This window comes from Dendrobates tinctorius, unplaced genomic scaffold, assembly GCF_039654945.1.
Source record: "Dendrobates tinctorius isolate UK_male_01 unplaced genomic scaffold, ASM3965494v1 ptg000233l, whole genome shotgun sequence".
NCBI classification, from domain to species: Eukaryota; Metazoa; Chordata; class Amphibia; order Anura; family Dendrobatidae; genus Dendrobates; species Dendrobates tinctorius.
The window spans coordinates 4,998,045-5,017,803 of NW_027361900.1; the positions used below are offsets into that span (position 1 = coordinate 4,998,045).

The 19,759-nt window shown below is 44.1% G+C and overlaps 1 protein-coding gene across 1 annotated transcript; it reads left to right on the top strand.

Moving 5' to 3' along the window:
* Positions 1 to 211: 211 nt before the first annotated feature.
* LOC141060217 (uncharacterized) lies at positions 212 to 13,543 on the top strand. Its single transcript, XM_073556457.1, has 7 exons — positions 212 to 342; positions 6,606 to 6,755; positions 6,885 to 7,064; positions 7,148 to 7,271; positions 7,351 to 7,448; positions 7,647 to 7,737; positions 12,220 to 13,543. Exons 2-7 carry the CDS (start codon positions 6,678 to 6,680, stop codon positions 13,404 to 13,406), a joined length of 1,758 nt encoding a protein of 585 aa, XP_073412558.1. The 5' UTR covers positions 212 to 342; positions 6,606 to 6,677; the 3' UTR covers positions 13,407 to 13,543.
* The last annotated feature ends 6,216 nt before the right edge of the window (positions 13,544 to 19,759 follow it).

Below are 19,759 nucleotides of genomic sequence, written 5' to 3' on the forward strand. Positions count from 1 at the left end.
CAGGCTCAGCCTCTCTCCCCCCTCCACACACCGCCTCCCTTCTGTCCTCTGCGGGGTGTCGGCCGCTCCTTCCTCCGGGCTTCTTGGTGTGCTGTGCCGCGCTCTCCTCTGCTGCGCGGTCTCCACACTTTCCTCCTCTCGCTCCAGAGGATGACCCTTACGCATTACGCAGTGTTTAGCAGTAACCGGAAGTAGAAGCAGTTCACTTCCGGTCTCACAGAGCCATCCTGGGGAGCGAGAGGAGAGCAGTGTGGAGAGCGCGCAGCAGAGGAGCGGAGCTGTCAGCGGGGAAGAGCGCGGAGGAGGGAGCGGCGACACCCCGCAGAGGACAGAAGGGAGACGGTGTGTGGGGGGAGAGAGTGGGGTATGGTGAATGGGAGCAGAGTCAGAACTGGGTATGGGGGATGGGAAAATTCTTCTCTGGGAATGTGGCAAGAGGGTTATTACATTTTTGTTAGTGTAACTGCTGGGGTATGGTGAAGGGGAGCAGAGCCAGAGCTGGCGTGTGGTGGACGGGAGCAGAGGCGGAGCTGGCGTGTGGTGGACGGGAGCAGAGGCGGAACTGGCGTGTGGTGGACGGGAGCAGAGGCGGAGCTGGCGCGTGGTGGACGGGAGCAGAGGCGGAGCTGGCGCGTGGTGGACGGGAGCAGAGGCGGAGCTGGCGTGTGGTGGACGGGAGCAGAGGCGGAGCTGGCGTGTGGTGGACGGGAGCAGAGCCGGAGCTGGCGTGTGGTGGACGGGAGCAGAGGCGGAGCTGGCGCGTGGTGGACGGGAGCAGAGGCGGAACTGGCGTGTGGTGGACGGGAGCAGAGGCGGAGCTGGCGCGTGGTGGACGGGAGCAGAGGCGGAGCTGGCGCGTGGTGGACGGGAGCAGAGGCGGAGCTGGCGCGTGGTGGACGGGAGCAGAGGCGGAGCTGGCGCGTGGTGGACGGGAGCAGAGGCGGAACTGGCGCGTGGTGGACGGGAGCAGAGCCGGAGCTGGCGTGTGGTGGACGGGAGCAGAGCCGGAGCTGGCGTGTGGTGGACGGGAGCAGAGGCGGAGCTGGCGTGTGGTGGACGGGAGCAGAGGCGGAGCTGGCGCGTGGTGGACGGGAGCAGAGGCGGAGCTGGCGCGTGGTGGACGGGAGCAGAGGCGGAGCTGGCGCGTGGTGGACGGGAGCAGAGGCGGAGCTGGCGCGTGGTGGACGGGAGCAGAGGCGGAGCTGGCGTGTGGTGGACGGGAGCAGAGGCGGAGCTGGCGCGTGGTGGACGGGAGCAGAGGCGGAGCTGGCGCGTGGTGGACGGGAGCGGAGCCGGAGCTGGTGTGTGGTGGACGGGAGCGGAGCCGGAGCTGGCGTGTGGTGGACGGGAGCAGAGCTGGAGCCGGCTTGTGGTGTACGGGAGCGGAGTCGGAGCCGGCTTGTGGTGGACGGGAGCGGAGCTAGCGCTGGCGTGTGGTGGACTGGAGATAAAACATACCCTTTAGTAAGATAGTAGAATATGAACAATTTTGTGTCCCCCAGAGTGAATGAATATAAATGTTTGGGTGAAGTCACAAATAAAGGGGCGTGAGGAGCACAGCCCGATCAGGAGGAATGATTCCCACTTGCAATGGCTGAACTGCAATCAGCAAGTCCCAGAATCTCACGTTATGGATCTGGGAGAATCCCACAGAACCCTGCAAACAACGACTGACAGATACTGGCTGCATATAACAGTAATGACTGGAATCTGGATGACAGTAATAGAGTTACCACCCGAAATATGCCAGAGCAATAAGTGAGGAAAGGCAGAAGCTCAGCAAGTCATGAAGCCGGTGCGGGAGGAAAAGGAGATCCTGGGTCCAGGATGATCCATACAGGACAAGGGGAAGAAAATACCCTACAAGACCCTAAAGGGCTAACAATAGTGTATCCCCAAGACTCCCCCCTGACAGTCCACAGCTCCCCCTGTGCTAAACAAGCCCTGCACTCCCCTTGGAAGGGCCCAACGCGTTTCTTCCAAGCTGAGTCATCAGGGGACTTCTTGTGATATGAGGTGAGGTGCCATAGTGCTGAGCTAGAGAGGAATGGATCCCCCCACTCCCTGTCTAAAGTTGTGAGGAACGGGAGTGGACAAAAAGGGTTAACTTTACATAGATGAGGAGAAATGAATTACCACTTCCCATTAGGAATTTCCACTGGTGGTAACATTGCACGTATGGTGTGCATGCCATTATGTCTCCAATCAATAGAGCACCCTACAGACACATGTTACCCCAGAGAAGGGGGGAGTATGAAAAACATACCACGGTACTTCTAGGTGGTTGGAACGCACGCCAGTGTGCCATAAAGGCGTGTGAGCCGCAAGGAAAAAATCTGACACTCAAATGAAGGCGGGCTACTAATTGGGTCCAATGAGGCCGAGGCATGCGCTCCACAAGCTAGTGTTTCCGGTACATAGAACGCACGCCAAAATAACTTCCGGTTTCTTGAACCGCATAGAAGTAGAATATGCAACCAAGTTGGCTTGATGGCGCGCGGTCCACAGCCTTGTGTTTCCGACAAGTGGAACGCGCGCCAGCACCACATCCGGCGAGTGGAACGCGCGCCAGCGCCACATCCGGCGAGTGGAACGCGCGCTAGCGCCACATCCGGCGAGTGGAACGCGCGCCAGCGCCACATCCGGCGAGTGGAACGCGCGCCAGCGCCACATCCGGCGAGTGGCACGCGCGCCAGCGCCACATCCGGTGAGTGGAACGCGCGCCAGCGCCACATCCGGCGAGTGGAACGCGCGCCAGCGCCACATCCGGCGAGTGGAACGCGCGCCCGCGCCACATCCGGCGAGTGGAAAGCGCGCCAGCGCCACATCCGGCTTTGATGGCACCTTCCCTTTAAACTGTCAGGGTTTTTGTTGCAGCTGCTCTTGTGCCGTCCCTGCGGTGTACATCTATGTTATGGGGCCAAAAAGAGTTAATTTGTAAAAAAAAAAAAAAAATTTCACTTGTTGAAATATAATAAATTGTGTCTTCCAGGGCTGTGGAGTCGGAAAGCCACAGTTGCGACTCCTGGATTTTATCCGGCTCCGACTCCGACTCCTTCATAAATGGCCAATTCATAACAACAAATTTACTGTTGTAAAATATTAAACATCGTGCTTATTCAGTTTCTCACCATCATATAAGTAATCAGACCACTTAGAGCAAAAACTACATTTATTAGAATACAATTAGAATATAGCAAATAACTTTTATAAACTTTTCTAAACTGTAAGTAAATATGCAATAAACACTTTTATGCAGTTAATAAGAAGAAATCTATAAATTTGTCCTCAGAAAAAGTATTGCCTCTGTCAGATCCTCCTTCATGGATGCCCTCAAATCTGATCTAATTATTTTGAGAGCAGAGAACAACCTCTCTACACTAACTTGTGTTTGTGGCAAAGCAGTAACCACTCGGGCAACATCTCTGACAATGTCAGGATACAGAGGAATTGCTTGTTGCACTGTTATTTTTGATGAACGGTCAAATTTCTCAATTTCTTTTAGTGCACATGAAAAATTCTGCTGAAATGTACTGGCTGTGTTCCTTGATGGGGATGACTCTTCTTCTATGCGGGAACGCTTTGCACGGTCCTTGTGATCCAAATATTTTTCGAAATTAAATTCTTCATCAGTTTATGATGAGGGTGAAGATGTGGCAGGACGACCAAATTCTTCTTGTTCCTCCTGACTGTTCTGCAACCCTTTCATCCTTACTGCTATTTCAAACAGAGCTTCTTTTCCTTTACTTAGCTGTTGATCATCTAGAAGAATCCGATGCATTGGGTCTACATAAACAGCTGCCAAAAGAATGTTATTTTGTAATAGTAGCTCCTCTCTCCATTTCATTGATGTAGCAATGCCACTTGCAATTAACCCTCCTCTTTGGGACAGGCGAAACATCAGGTTCTTCCACTCCTTTAAGAAAATACCTGGAGTTAAGTCCTCTGCTTGTAATTTTTTAGTCACTGTAAGTGGGTGCTCTAGCAATTTTTCCAGCTCAGTCACCTGATTCCACTGACTTACATTTAGCGTCAGTTGAGGGTTAGCCATGTCTACAAGAAAGGTTTTCAGTTCAACCAAGCGCTGAATCATTAAGTAAGTACTGCCCCATCGTGTGGCTTGATCAATAATTGCCCCTTTTCCAGCACGTCTCTTCAAAATTGAGTCAACTTTAGGGGTTCTGGCAACAGTAGCCAATTTTGTCACCTTGCCAATCAGTGCAGCAGCATGTCCTTCTTGCAGACTGTCTCTTATAGCCAGCTGTAGCGTATGCACAACACAGCGCATGTGATGAATGAAAGAACATATTGACACAGTTTCAACAAGATCATCTAAACTATCATGTTGCTGTTCATCTGAAGCAACTTCAGTTTGCTCCTCAGTTACAATACTGTGTTCCTCTATTTCAAACATTTCTGTGTCTGTGGACCCAGAATGTTCTTCTAGCTGCTGGTCACCATCATTACTCTCATTCATTAGCTTAATAGTACTTATCATATTTGAAGCATTGTCAGTTACGACAGAAAGAACTTGCTCTTTTTTAAGTTCATAGTCTTGCAGAACCTTTTCCACCAAGACCTGGAGAAACTCACTGGTGTGATGAGCTTTGGTGTCTTTTACTGCCAATGTCTTGGTAACTATTTCATTTTTGTCACAAACAAATCGGACATTGATGGCAAAATAGTTCACTCTGTGACATGTGCAGGCATCCATTTTAAGAAACAGAAAGCGTCCCTTGAGAGTTTTTTTAAGTTCTTCCTTTTGTTTAAAAGCTTCTTCGATTACTAATTTTCTAATAGTCTCTCTCTCCAGAGAAACACCAAGCTTGCGGGCCATTTCCCCATTCAGACAAATAAAAGCTGGTCGTGAAAATAATGAAATAGGCACACTATCCTTTACAACAAGCTCTATGATCTGTTTTTTAAATGTATCTACTGTCATTGTCACAGTAACTTTGTCACTGACAAAATATCTTGCAACTGATGGCTGTAAAGTTCTCTGCTCCTTTGTTTGGCTGGAAGAGCTGGGCACTGGTGCATTGGTTTGGATGCAGTCTTTCTCATCCACTGCTTTCAGTACTTCTGGATGAAAGCGCTGTAAATGTCTTTTTAGATTAGAAGCTCTGGTAGGAGCATTTTTAGCTTTGCCTGAATATGCACTCATCTTGGCTTCACAGCATTTGTTTTCGTCTGGATCATTTGTCATACACTGACAGACATAATGTTTTCTATCTTGAGTGATGGTGAAATGTTCAAATACAGCTGATTTAATGTGATGCTTCTTTGACATTCTCAGGTTTTTAATTCTGCATTCACAATCCAAATGACAATTGTTTTTCCTAAAAACAATTGTACAAAATTATTGCCAGGTCGTACAACTGATATAGTGGTCAGTAATACTGTTATTATTCCTCATGTACTCACAGTTAACTGATGCAAAGTTTGTTGAAAGGATAATACTTCTTACAGTCTTCCTCTTCTGAGTAGCAGGCAGCTGTGAGATGCTTGGAAGACGCACACCTAGTATGATCTAGTCTAGAGGAGGAGCTTTACTACTAAGAATTTGCAACACATTTTCACTTTCAGTTTCATACATTGTAAGTAGGGGGGTTGGGGCAGCATGAGGTTAACCAAGTATAAGATTAGATAAGGGCAGTGGAGAACAGTGACACACAAGAAGTAAGAAATGTCTCTATCTCCAGCAGAACTGCTTATCACTGTTGTTCATAGTTTGATAGAACATATATATTTGAGTAACATTTATAAAATTCATATGAAAGTTCAATTATGAAATATTAATACATTTTTTTTAAAGCTGGAGTCGGTACATTTCTACCGACTCCGACTCCAACCAAAACTAACTCCGACTCCACGACTCCGACTCCACAGCCCTGGTGTCTTCTGCTTTTTTGCTTTTGTTTATTTTTTATTTTTACAAGAATTGTTGGCGCCAATTTTCTTTAGAAACATTTTAATATCGACTTTTTCTGGAGTTTTTCTTGTAATATAGGAAAGCCTAAGGCCAGAAATAAACCCCATAAATCACTGTACATGGAGACTTTGGGATCAGATCATTTCTGTCCGTTGTGTTTGTCGAAACTAAAAAAAACTTTTCTAAAAGTCTCAAACTGTGTGTGACTCAGAGCTGAGATCTAACGTGATAGAAGATTCCAGTGCGGGGAAGACAGGAAACCTTCATATAGACGGCCGGTGGGGATGGAGTCAGTGACCGACTCTGGCCAAATCTGTCTCTAGAGCCGCAGTAGGAGATGAAGATGTCGTTCTCATCATGAAGGAGTTATTTCTCCTGTCGCGTGTAATGAATATCTCCTGCAGTATTGCTAATGCCGATTCCAGTGTCGGTAATGAGACGAGAATTAGCGTTATGGAAGATGAGTCTATGAGGAACGTGTTCAGCTGCCGACTCCGAGGAGGAAACTGCTTGTTGTCTGTGGCCTAAATATATAGGTTTTATTAGTAGATGTCAGGGGAGAAAACTAAACCCTGTAAGATAATAAATCTCATATGTTTCCCTTATTATCTCCAGTAATTGTATTATTACACAGGATTCTTATGATGTTACATCGGATCATCTTCTCATTCAGGTCTCTACAATATCGGATCCTCTCAGTGAAGATCTTCTACAGAAGAGAATTTTCCTGATTTACCCATCAAGGATGGATATGGACAGAGACAAGATGGCGGAGAGGATATTACACCTCACCCTAGAGATCCTCTTCCGTCTCACTGGAGAGGTGAGAGATTCTGATGACGTCACATTCCATCATTCTTATCTATGGGAATAACAGATGGACAGAACTGGAGAGGTGAGGACTCTGGAAATGTCTGTAGTGAGATTTATTAATGTGTCTCTCCATAACCAGGATTACACAGTGGTAAAGAAGACCTCTAGTGATCGCTGTCAGGACCCTATGTCTCAGGGATGTGGAAGACCCCTGAGCCCGATCACGGGGCCTCCACCTCACCCCCTGATCCATGAGGACATCAATGACCAGAAGATCCTAGAAGTCACCTACAAGATGATTGAGCTGCTGACTGGAGAGGTGACACTGCTGGGAATGCTGGGACATTATACAGTAACACTATGAAGGGATCGGGGGGATGACTGTATCATTGTATGTGTCAGGTTCCTATAAGGTGTCAGGATGTCGCTGTCTATTTCTCCATGGAGGAGTGGGAGTATTTAGAAGGACACAGAGATCTGTACAAGGACGTCATAATGGAGGTTCCCCAGCCCCTCACATCTCCAGGTAATAGGACTAAATACACACGGCCTATAATTATCTGTATGTAGAGAATGAATTCAGTCCCTGTATGTGGTTCCTCCAGATCTATCCACTAAGAGGACAACACCAGAGAGATGTCCCCGTCCTCTTCTTCCACAGGACTGTAAGCAAGAAGATCCCAGTGCTCCTCAGGATCATCAGGTAGATGGAGAGAAGGTGTCAGGCGATCCCCCCTATGATGTGTAGACGGCTGTGAAGGTCTTGTGCTCAGTCTTGTTTTATCCACCAGTATTATATGTTTTATACTTGTGTAATGAGAGCGGTGGAGATGGCAGGATTAGAGCTGATCATAGATGGGACTTCTCCATCTGTCGGTGACTTTTACAATATTTGTTTCAGGGTGAAGATCTGACCCATATTAATACTACAGAGACATATGTGAGAGATGATGAGCGGTGTAAAGAGGAGATTCCCACATATGACTACCCAGGTGAGTAGTAACCACTGAATGCAGAGAAGTCACAGATTCCTCTCAGTCACCGGCTGTGGCTGCTTTATCGGTGGTGTAGTCCGGCCGTATTACCATGATCACCATTTTGCCTCTAGACCAAAACATTCTCCTCCACCCTAAACTGTTCAAATAACTTTGGGCAGTGAAATCCCTTTTCTATAGAACTTACAACCAATTACATTGTTTTTGATCCTAAGGAATTCAGATTACTGCACAATCTCTCCTGAAATGGGGAGCAATATTATTTTCTCTGATCTTCTGCTCAGGATCCATAGTAGCTCCAATGATCCACCATAAATGAGGGCAACTCTGGTTTACTGTTGTGTAATCTGTATTTGTAGTTTTCAGTTAATGAGATTCTCGTGCTCTGGGGCGGGGCTGTGGGCGGGGCTTTATGTGGTGCTCTGATTACATATTCCTCTGTATTGGCTCATGACAGGTCGCTGATCCCTCACTGACCTGCCCCCATTATTACATAATGCATATAATAGCATTGATATTATTGGTGATAATGACTATAATATTGTGGCTATTGGGAGGCTTAGAAAAAAATTACATCCATTAAAATGTCACCGGTGATGGCGGCGCCTGCACAGTAGCCTCTATATCAACTATATCAATTTTTTTTGTTAGGAAGTTATAAGGGTTAAAAGTTGATCAGCAATTTCTCATTTTCACAACACCATTTTATTTTTACTGACCACATCACATTTGAAGTCACTTTGAGGGGTCTATATGATAGAAAATACCCAAAAGTGACACCATTCTAAAAACTGCACCCCTCCAGGTGCTCAAAACCACATTCAAGAAGTTTATTAACCCTTCAGGTGCTTCACAGGAATGAATGGAAGTGGAAGGAAAAAATAATCATTTACTTTTCTTTCACAAAAATTTTCCTTTACACCTAATTTTTTTTTTTACTTTCGCAGGGGTATCAGGAGAAAATGGACGATACATTTTGTTTTGCAAATTCTCATTTTTTGTAATGTAAAATATGCTGGAATAATTAGCGGTTGCCATGTCGCATTTGCAGAGCCCCTGATGTGCCTAAACAGTGGAAACTCCCAACAAGTGACCCCAATTTGGAAACTAGACCCCTTAGAGATCTTATCCAGATGTGTATTGAGCATTTTGAACCCACAGGTGCTTCACAGAAGTTCATAATGTAGAGCAGTGGAAATAAAAAGGGAAACCACTGTTTGGGCGCATGGCAGAGCTTGGAAAGGAAGGAGCGCCGTATTGGAGAGCAGATTTTGCTGGAATTGTTTGTGGGTGACATGTCACATTGTCAGAGCCCCTGAGGCGCCAGAACAGCATAAGCCCCCAAAAGTGACTGCATTTTACCAAATACTTCCCTGAATGAATTCTAGTGGTGCAGTGAGCATACTGACACCACAGCTGTTCCATAGAAAATTATACCATTGGGCAGTGAAGAAAAAATTATTACTGTATTTTTTGGACCATAAGATGCACCCCAACTTTTCAAAAGGAAAATAGGGGGAAAAAAGTGCCAAATGGGGGTCCGTCTTCCAGTCCGAATTCAGCTTACCAGGGATCAGCACAGGTGCAAGAGTGGTCACATAGGTTGTTCGGTGGTCCAGGCTGGTGCGGTGGCTCCGGAAAATCCCATCCCAGGCTGGTGCGGCAGCGGTGCTTTGTGCTGGGGCGGCAGCAGCACTCTATGCTGGAGCAGCGGCACTCAATGCTGTGCGGAGGGCTCCGCCGCCATTTTGTCAAAGTTGGAGGCCCCTGCAGCTCCACTGCTGCGATGCGGTGGCCTCTTGGAGAATGGTAGCTGGGGGAGGTGCATGCTCAGATTCAGATCTCGGGACGAGATCTGAATCTGAGCATGAGTCGCCCACAGCGGCCATTTTTATGGAGACCACCACATCGCAGCAATGGAGCTGCAGGGCCCTCTGGGCTTTGACAAAATGCCGGCGGAGCCCTCCATGCAGCACAGAGCACCACTGCAGCATTTGTAAGTATATTCCTACTATAAGGCGCACCCCCATTTCTCCCAAAAAATATTTGGGAAAAAGTGCGTCTGATAGTCCGAATAATATGGTACATTTTTACGACTAAAATGTTGTTTTAACCCCAGATATTACATTGGAAAATAGGTAGATAGGTAAATAGTCACTACACCCATAGATGAATTCGCAGAGGGGTGTCATTTCCAAAATGGGGTCACTTCAGGGGGAATTCTGCTGTTATGGCACTTTGGAGAGCCGCTAAGTGCCAGAACAACAGAATCCCCCCTGAAGTGACCCCATTTTGGAAATGACACCCCTCTGGGAATTCATCTATGGATATAGTGACCATTTTCACTACATGGATGATTTCCAGAAACACGTAGTAGAAGTTTCAGAGCAAAAATTGCAAAAATTTCATTGTAGTGCCCAATATATTGTGCCCAGCTTGTGTCTCTGGAGACCTCCCCCCACCTACCCCCGGAAATTAAGTCAGCTCTACTCAAATGTGTCTGTCACTGAATAATCCAAATGCTTGAATGTCAAAACAGTTGAAAAACGTGGTTCTGTGTGGAAGATTGTAAAGCAGTCATGGAGGCATAAGGCTGGCAATGATGGGCACAGGTTTTGGAGTAGTGGATCCCTGTTGGTCTGCAGTGGCCCTTGTGGCATCTGTGTGGATCGAGCGCAGGATAAAAATATCTTTTTTATCCTTATACTTAAGGGCAAGCAGCTCTCCATTGCGTAAAGCCCATGACGGCCCCTTTCAGAACTTTTTGTTGACCAGTGATTGTGGAAACCCCTGACGGTTTTTGCGAATGGTCCCACAAGCCCCTATGTTATGTTCAACCAGACTTTTAAATAAAGATATGCTGGTGTAGTAGTTGTCAACATACAGATTATAGCCTTCTTGTAAAAATGAAGTTATCAGCTCCCAAACGATTTTTCCAGATGTCCCCAGATAAGTAGGGCCTCCTGGTGGGTTTAGTTGTCTATCTTTCCCCTCATAAATGTGAAAAGCTGATGTGTATCCGGTTGAACTCTCGCACATTTTATAGAGCTTTATTCTGAATCTTGCCCTCTTAGAAGGAATAAATTGCTTGAGGTGCAGTCACAAGGGACTCATCAATGGAAATGTTTTCTGTTGGGGTGTAGAGCTTTAAGAACTTTTCTGTCAAGTCTTCGATGATGGGTCTGATTTTGAATAGCCTGTCATGTTCTGGGACATTTCTGGGCAGGCATTGACTATTGTCATTAAAATGCCAAAATCTCATGAGCATCTCATAACGGGTCCTAGGAAGAATGGCAGAAAACATAGTGGTGGCTTAAACAGGGCAGTTTGACCAATAGGACCGAATGCTCATTTTTTTAACAAGCCCCATAGCGAATGTAAGTCTTAAAAATGTTTTCACTTCTAGGACATTTGTTGGTGTCCATAAATTTGGCCTAGCATAATAAGATCGTGGATTCTGGCTGATGAATTGGGACCCATATAAATTTGTTTGTAGGACAACATGCTCTAGCAAGATATCTGTCAGAAACAAATTTAAAAAATTAATTGGTCCAAAATGTTCCACCTCCACATTTATACCAGGAATGGCTTTAAAATTAGGGATGAATGGAGTAGCCGAATCCGAAGCCTCCCATCTGGGAAATGCTACATCAAGAGGCAAAGCCCCTTGGACATTGGTGTGCGCCAATTCACGAGCACTAGGGACAGCGCTAGTACTGGGCATTGTTCCCTGAGTTGGAGACATTTCTCCAGAAGCGCTATTTGTCCTTCTTGTTGTACTGGTCCTTGTGTGTGAGGATGGACCAGAATCACTGCTCATTTCTGAGCTATCACTGTCGCTGCTACTAAAGCCCTCGAAATCCTCATCTCCATCTGACACTGCACTTTCTTCGCTGTCAGAACATAAAAGTGCATAAGCCTCCTCTGCGCTATAATACTGACCGGCCATTTTATTTGTTTTTTTTTTTTTTTACAGAAATAGAAAACTCTGACGTGACCAAATTATTGGGGAGACAATTGAGAAAAGCCTAATTCTTTAGCCTAATCACAAGTTTAGAATAAACCCTAACCATTACTTTAGCCTAACAGTAACCCTAACTTTAGCATAACTAACCCTAACTTTAGCCCAAACACTCACCCTAACTATAGCATTAACTCTAACCTGCCTTATCTGTTTTTCCATTGACAGATGATGGACCTGAGTGGGGACTTATTTTTTGTGAGATGAGAATTGGTATTATTTTCGCCTACATAACATTGATTGGTTTCTTTTTATTCAATATTTGGGAGGCAGAATGAGCAAACAGTTGACCACACACTACTGGCTCATCCAACAAGGTTTTCTATTAGACTGTGAACTGTCATTGTCTTGGTAAATAAAGTTTTTTACATAGCTTGCCATTTTTAAGGACACTTTAAGTAGAAATGTTCAAAAATAGAAAACTCAAGGATATTTTATTAATTTTTTTTTTATCTTAGCAGATGACTGTACCAGGAGATCAGAGGGACTGCTGACATCTTCAATTTTTAAATCTGATGATCTTGAGATCCTACAAGATACAACCGAAGTGATTGCTATTATTCCAGATATATCATCATCCATTCACAGCAAAGATCTGTTATCTGATCCTATGAAACAGGTCCCATCTTCTGTTTCATTACTGACTCCTAAGGAAAATCAAAGTCACAAAAGAGGCATTAAAAAACAAACTGCTCTTAAAGCAAAGAAGTCATTTTCCTGTTCAGAATGTGGGAAATGTTTTAACCATAAAGGGAATCTTGTTAAACACCAAAGAACTCACACAGGGGAGAAGCCTTTTTCATGTTCAGAATGTGGGAAATGTTTTAACCAGAAAAGGGGTCTTGTTATTCACCAGAGATCTCACACAGGGGAGAAGCCTTTTTCATGTTCTGAATGTGGGAAATGTTTTATCGATAAATCACAATTGGTTAGGCACCGAAAAATTCACACAGGGGAGAAGCCTTTTTCCTGTTCAGAATGTGGAAAATGTTTTAGCCGCAAAGCGATTCTTGTTAGACATCAGAGCAGTCACACGGGGTTGAAGCCTTTTTCCTGTTCAGAATGTGGGAAATGTTTTAACTGGAAATCAAATTTGGTTAATCACAATAGAACTCACACAGGTGAGAAGCTTTTTTCCTGTTCAGAATGTGGGAAATGCTTTAGCCAGAAATCAGATTTGGTTAAGCACCAGAGAACTCACACAGGGGAGAAGCCGTTTTCCTGTTCAGAATGTGGGAAATGTTTTAGCCAGAAAAGGGATCTTGATGAACACCAAAGAACCCACACAGGAGAGAAGCCTTATTTCTGTTCAGAATGTGGGAAATGTTTTAACCGGAAATCACAATTGGTTTATCACCATAGAAGTCACACAGGGGAGAAGCCTTTTTCATGTTCAGAATGTGGGAAATGTTTTAACCGGAAATCACAGTTGGTTTATCACCATATTAGTCACACAGGGGAGAAGCCTTTTTCATGTTCAGAATGTGGGAAATGTTTTTACCGGAAATCAGATTTGGTTAATCACCATAGAAGTCACACAGGTGAGAAGCCTTTTTCATGTTCAGAATGTGGGAAATGTTTTAGCAAGAAATCAGATTGTGTTAAGCATCAGAGAACTCACACAGAGAGGCCTTTTTCATGTTAATGTGGGAAATATTTTAACCAGAAAGTGCTTCTTGATCGCCATCAGAGCAGTCACACAGAGGAGAAGCCTTTTTCATTTTCTTAATGTGGGAAATATTTTACTTGGAAATCACCTGTTAATAAACATCAGAGATGTCACATAGGGGAGAAGACTTTTTATGTTCATAGTCTTGGAATAGTTTTAACCAAAATTGAATCTTCTTAAATGGGTTGTCTCTTGTCATTCCTCATGTTTGCTGACAAAGGATAAAACTAAACTTGATTAATTCCAAATGTAAAACTATACCCATAATTCACCCCCTGAAGGTTAGTCAATAGGTGACTAATAGAAAAAACATGTACCCCACATCTCAGTATATAGGGTGAGGTGATGTATACATACTCACTCTCCAAGCCTCTCATTTCTACGGGTTTCATCGTCCTCAATAAAAAGATGACTCATCAGGAGACTATTTAATATCGACCTATATTCAAGCGAGACTAGACAAAAAAAAAACTAAAATCATGTTATCCGAAACAGTCAGAAAACTAGCCACATATTGGCAGATCCCAGACCTCAGACTATATACTGTGTAAGTTTATAAGCCCCTCCAGTGTCAGGAATAGATAGTATGTGACAATACAGTATAATTCTTGTGTTTTCTCCTATAGGGACTGCCCTAGTTTGGTAATGTAACAGCTGTTAATTAGTAGTGCAGACAAATTGTCCAGACTAAACTCAGTCTTCAGACGGCCCAATATGTACCACTCAGGGAAATCTTACCTGCTCCAAGGATCATTTGCAGCTTCTAACTAATGGCCATGCTGCGGTCTGTCAGGGAATGAGTGCAATATCGGTATAAAGACTAGGGTTATGTGCAGTCATAATGTCTGGGAGATCTGTGCCATTATTTAGTATGAATATGGAAATTATCTCTGAAAGTTGTGTTCTCTGAGGGGTTTATACGGTATTTTCATATACTATCTATTCCTGGGACTGGAGTGGCTAAGGCTAGTTTCACATTTGCGCCTTTTTGCTCAGCGTTTCGGGCGCACTTGAAACGCAATGAAAAAATGCTTGCAAACGCATGTAAACGCAGCGATTTTTTTTTTTCGACGCATCAGTGTGCGCATGACGACAAAAATGCAGCGTTTGTATGTGATTTCATGCGTTTTTGCATGCGTTTGCATTTTTTATGCAGATGCGTTGTCTAGATGTCCCATTTCACAGGGGGAAAATCCTGGAAAAATTCTTGAAACATACTCCACCAATGGGACACATGACCTGGGAATTCTTTATATAGACACTGTTTACAGCTAAATTCTTCAGATTTGCTTGCTTTTTCCTTTGTGAACATGGATCTGCGTTGGAAGAGTTTTCACTTTAACTTGGATTTGGACATCGCGCTGGCTCAGGCTTTTGCATTTGCTTGCCAGCAACAAAGGGGAGAGAGAGAGACACAGCGAAGACGGCAGCGGCGGCGTTTGTGGATACATCCGAGTATTGAACTCCGGGAGAGCCGTGGAGCGCACCACACCCTCTACAGCGAACTCCAGCGAAACCCAGAGAAATTTACTGACTATACCCGGATGTCCCAAGAAAGCTTCATGAATTTGCTTGATCGTGTTCAAGAAGCCATTCGGAGACAGGACACACAGCTCCGTCGTACGATTCTTCCTGAGGAACGGCTCCTGGTAACATTACGGTACGTAATATTTACAAACCAATGCCTGCATAATTGTTTTTGTTCTGCCATGTATTAAACAAAAGCCTGCTGAATTATTGTTATGCCAGGTACTAATGCTTTTTTATGTTATTGTTTTAAAAAGCCTAGACCTAAACTGTGTTCCAAATTATTATGCAAAAAGAGTTTAGGAGTGATAAGGTTAGAATTTTTTTGTTTGTCAATTAAACTCATTGATGGCGATGTGTGTCAGGGCTCTTTATATCACTGAAAGCAATTGCAGATGCCTGTGGAAATTAGTTTGGCAGGTGTGTCCAAATAAAGGAAAGGCTACTTAAGAAGGCTGTTCCACATTATTAAGCAAGCCTACATTTTTTGCCAAAATGGGAAAGAAAAAGGATGTGTCGGCTGCTGAGAAGCAACAAATTGTGGAGTATTTAGGTCAAGGCATGACTACAATCAACATTGCCAAGACACTTCATCGTGATCATCTCACAATCAAGAAGTATGTAGCTTATTCCCAGCACACACGTGTGCCTGCTGATAAGGAAAAATTGAGGACTCTTTCCAACAGGCAATTGCGTCAGGTTAAAAGAGCAGCTGCAAAAATGCCTTGTCATAGCAGCAGACAAGTTTTTGAAGCTGCTGGTGCCTCCAACATCCCTTGAACAACAAGATGCAGGGTCCTTCAGAGGTTTGCAGCTGTGCGTAAGCCATCCTGTCGACCACCTCTATCCACTGCACACAAGCAGAAACGGCTCTAGTGGGCCAAACGATACATGAAGACTGACTTCCAAACTGTTTTGTTCACCGATGAGTGCTGTGCAACGCTCGATGTTCCAGATGGATGGAGTGGAGGATAGCTGGTTGATGGACACCCCATGAAAACACGGCTAAGGCGCCAACAAGGAGGAGGTGGAGTAATGTTTTGGGCTGGAATCATGGGGAGAGAGATTGTCGGCCCCTTTAGGATCCCTGAAGGGGTAAAGATGAACTCCATAATCTATGTGGGGTTTCTAAAGCAGCACTTCCTGCCATGGTTCAAGAGGAAGAACCGAGCTTTCGGCAGCAAGATCATTTTCATGCATGATAATGCACCGTCTCATGCTGCAAATAACACATCTGCATCTCTGGCTGCTATGGGCATAAAAGAGGACAAACTTATGGTGTGGCCACCATCTTCCCCTGCCCTCAACCCCATTGAGAACCTCTGGAGAATCATCAAAAAGAGTGTCTATGATGGCGGGAGGCAGTTCACATCTAAGCAACAGCTCTGGGAGGGTATTCTGTCCACAGGCAAAACAATTGAAGCACAAACCATCCAAAAACTGACATTCAATGGACGAGAGAGTTTCAGAAGCTTCTTTCGAACAAGGGGTCCTATGTGCAAATGTAACATCACCGAGAATAAAGTTTTGACTTGAAAACTGTTTGATTTCATTTTGTAATAAGCTGATAATGCGATAATTTCACAATTGACCATTTTTTTGTTCAAAATAAAAATAAAAAAGTTGAAAAATCGGCTGTGCATAATTGGAACATGCATTTTGAGTGTTTATTATTTTTAAAAATATACTGGTTTCATAGGCTGTTTGTTCAGAAACATTGCAATTATACTAGAATAGTAGATGACTGGAAAATAACAATGACTGCAATTCATATAGGTGAATTTAGAGAACATATGAGGAAATATTTTTTGCATAATAATTTGGAACACAGTGTAAATATTAATTTTTGTTCTTTCTCTGTTTCGCAGATTCCTGGTACTGGAGAGAGCCTATCTTCACTCCACTTCCAGTACCGGATTGGAATATCCACCTTGTTGGGAATAGTTGCAGACACCTTTGTGGGATGTTCTCTGTCCAGAATTTATGCCCCTGCCCACTGCGGAAAAGTGGATGGAAATCGCTGAAAGATTCTGGACAGTCTGCAATTTCCCCAACTGTTTGGGAGCTGTGGATGGGAAACATCCGGATAATAAAACCCAAAAGAACAGGCTCTGAGTACTATATAGAAAGTACTTTTCAACAGTACTCATGGCCATTGCGGATGCAGACTGTCTGTTTGTTGCGGTGGGGCATTTGGCCGGGGGAATGACTCAGGCTTTTAAGAACTCTGACATGGGCCGTAGATTGGCAACCATTTTAATTTCCCCATGCCACGGCCACTTCCCCACACCAAAGGTCTGCCACAGCCATTTGTAATGGTTGGGGATGAGGCATTCCAAATGTGCCAAAACCTGCTGAAACCCTACGCCAGTCGTGACTTGGACCACACTAAAAAAAAATCTTTAATTACAAACTGACCAGGGCCCGAAAAACTAGAGTGCGCTTTTGGTATTGTCTCCAGATGGTGCATTATGAGCACAGCCATTAATCTAAAGCTGGAAACAGTGGATGAGGTGGTGAAGGCCTGTGTGGTTCTTCATAATTTTGTTATGGCTAAAGAGCACCCTAACTTTGAACTCGAAGAACCAGCTGCAATCCCACTGCCTGAATTCACTCAGCACCCTCTCAGGTCATCAGTTGAAGTTGACCAAATGAGGGACCAATTTGCAGCCTACTTTATCTCTGATGTAGGACGTGTGGAATGGCAAGATCAATTGGTGTAACAAAGTGTGTATGTTAATAAAAAACTTGTTTGGATACCGGTTCTGAGTGCACTCTTTTTTTTTTTTATACACTCCAACACAATAGTCACCTACCCAGGTGTACTTGTGAATTCATGATGCTGTGTTTTGTACATCATTAATTTACTAGCACTCCTGGCCAGGTGACTACATACACACAAGTTGTATGACGTTAAACACAAAAAAATTCCCCAATCATAGGAACCAAAATTTATAGCACAACTCAAAATTCAACATAATACACCGAATTCGCTTTGTCGAGACAATTATGCAGGAACTAGGGATACAGAGTTTTTGCAAAACCAAATAAATTGTATTACAAAAGAATTAAAAAACAGCATCACTGCTAATGCAGGCATATATGGGCATAAGTAACAACAACTGCACCTTAACAGATGTAGACAATCAGTAAAAAATCTTACTAAACCACAAGAAAAAATGACAGAAAAAAACCCTGTTTAATTTTATAACCTACTATAGGCAATTTAACCACAAGTGGAAAACGGGATAAAGTGTTCTAGTGCTAAAAAAAAAAAGTGCATCAGTGCTATACTACATACAGTATATAACTCGCTCATTAGCAAAATTAGCATAAGTAAAGAGTGCACACAAGAGCGGGGATTAGCCCACTACCATAAATATAAAGTTCAAGATTAGCCTATTAGCATAAATAGCATGAACAAGGAGTGCACAGCATAGTGGGGATTACCCACCATCAAAAGTGTGAGATGCATAGAGAAGTCAAACAATTTAAGGTGCTGTAATTAACTTACATGAGGTAGAGTGCTGCCCCAGCCTGCCGCCCCTACGCACCTTACGCTGCAGCTTCTTCAAGCTGTATTAAGTTGTATGACGTGTATTAGCTCTACAGGTTGTGTTCAATGTGCAGCGACAGTGGAGATAATACATATTTGTATCACATGGCCTGATGTTACAAATAGTGATTTATGGATGCAATAGCATCCTTCACTGTTTATGACACCTGACCATGTGAGAATAAATATTAATATAGGATCTCCACTGTGGCTTTAGTATGAACGCAGACTATAACGATGATAAAGTTTATACAAGTTCTACAATCCCCAGGCCTGGTGTCATGGTGAAGTTATCACACCTGGGCAGTTGAATACACATGATTTAAACTCCAGCATCGCTCCAGTCTGCGTGCAATAGATAATGCAGACTGAAGCAACGCTGCAGGTTAACTCATGTGTATTCACCTGCCCAGGTGTGATAAATACTTATGATACAAGGCCAGGGTATTGTGCATATGACGTGTATTTTCTCCATCATCTCAGTTTATTCACTACACATGAATAGAGGATGTATTTCATTACAAGGTATAGCTAGAATCCCCTGGCCTTGTGTCACAAAGAGTGAAATGAGGATGGTAAAAACACCAATCCTCATTTCACTCTTTGATACCTGGCAAGGTAACAATAGTGCCTTGCACTCAACACCATCCTCTATTCAGTCTGTGCAATATTAGCAGACTGAAGAGACTGGAGGTGAAAGTACAAGTCATATATTTGTGGTTTTGACTACACATATCTCCAGGATTAACACAAGAAACATGTCATTAATGGAGCTATGTAGTGGCAAAGACAGTACGACGTGGTGTGTGTAGGCGGCGAAAGACATTAATCAAACATTATGGTAAACCATAAATTTATTTTTAACAAAAAAATTTTTTTATTTGGAGCAACGTATGGAGGAAGATGGTTCCACATTGTGCTGAGACGAGAAACGGCTGGAAGGCGAGGAAGGGGTTCTAGGGGAAGGTGAAACAAAAGGTGGGGCGGAAAGGAGCTCAGGGATGGAACTTGAGGCAGGTTGAGACACAGTGGGAGGTGAGGGGGAGGGACAGTTAAAGTTTTTTTTTTTCTTTTTTTGTGTCTCTTTTGTGTCTGTGTGTCCTGCCTGGACCCTCTGGAGCTGGCTGACCGCCTTGATGTTTCTGACCGCCTAGCGCTGGGTGAACGACTTGATGTTTCTCACTGCCTGGAGCTTGGTGACCTTGGCTGCGTGGGAGCAAAAATCAAATGTGGTTCCCCACGTTGA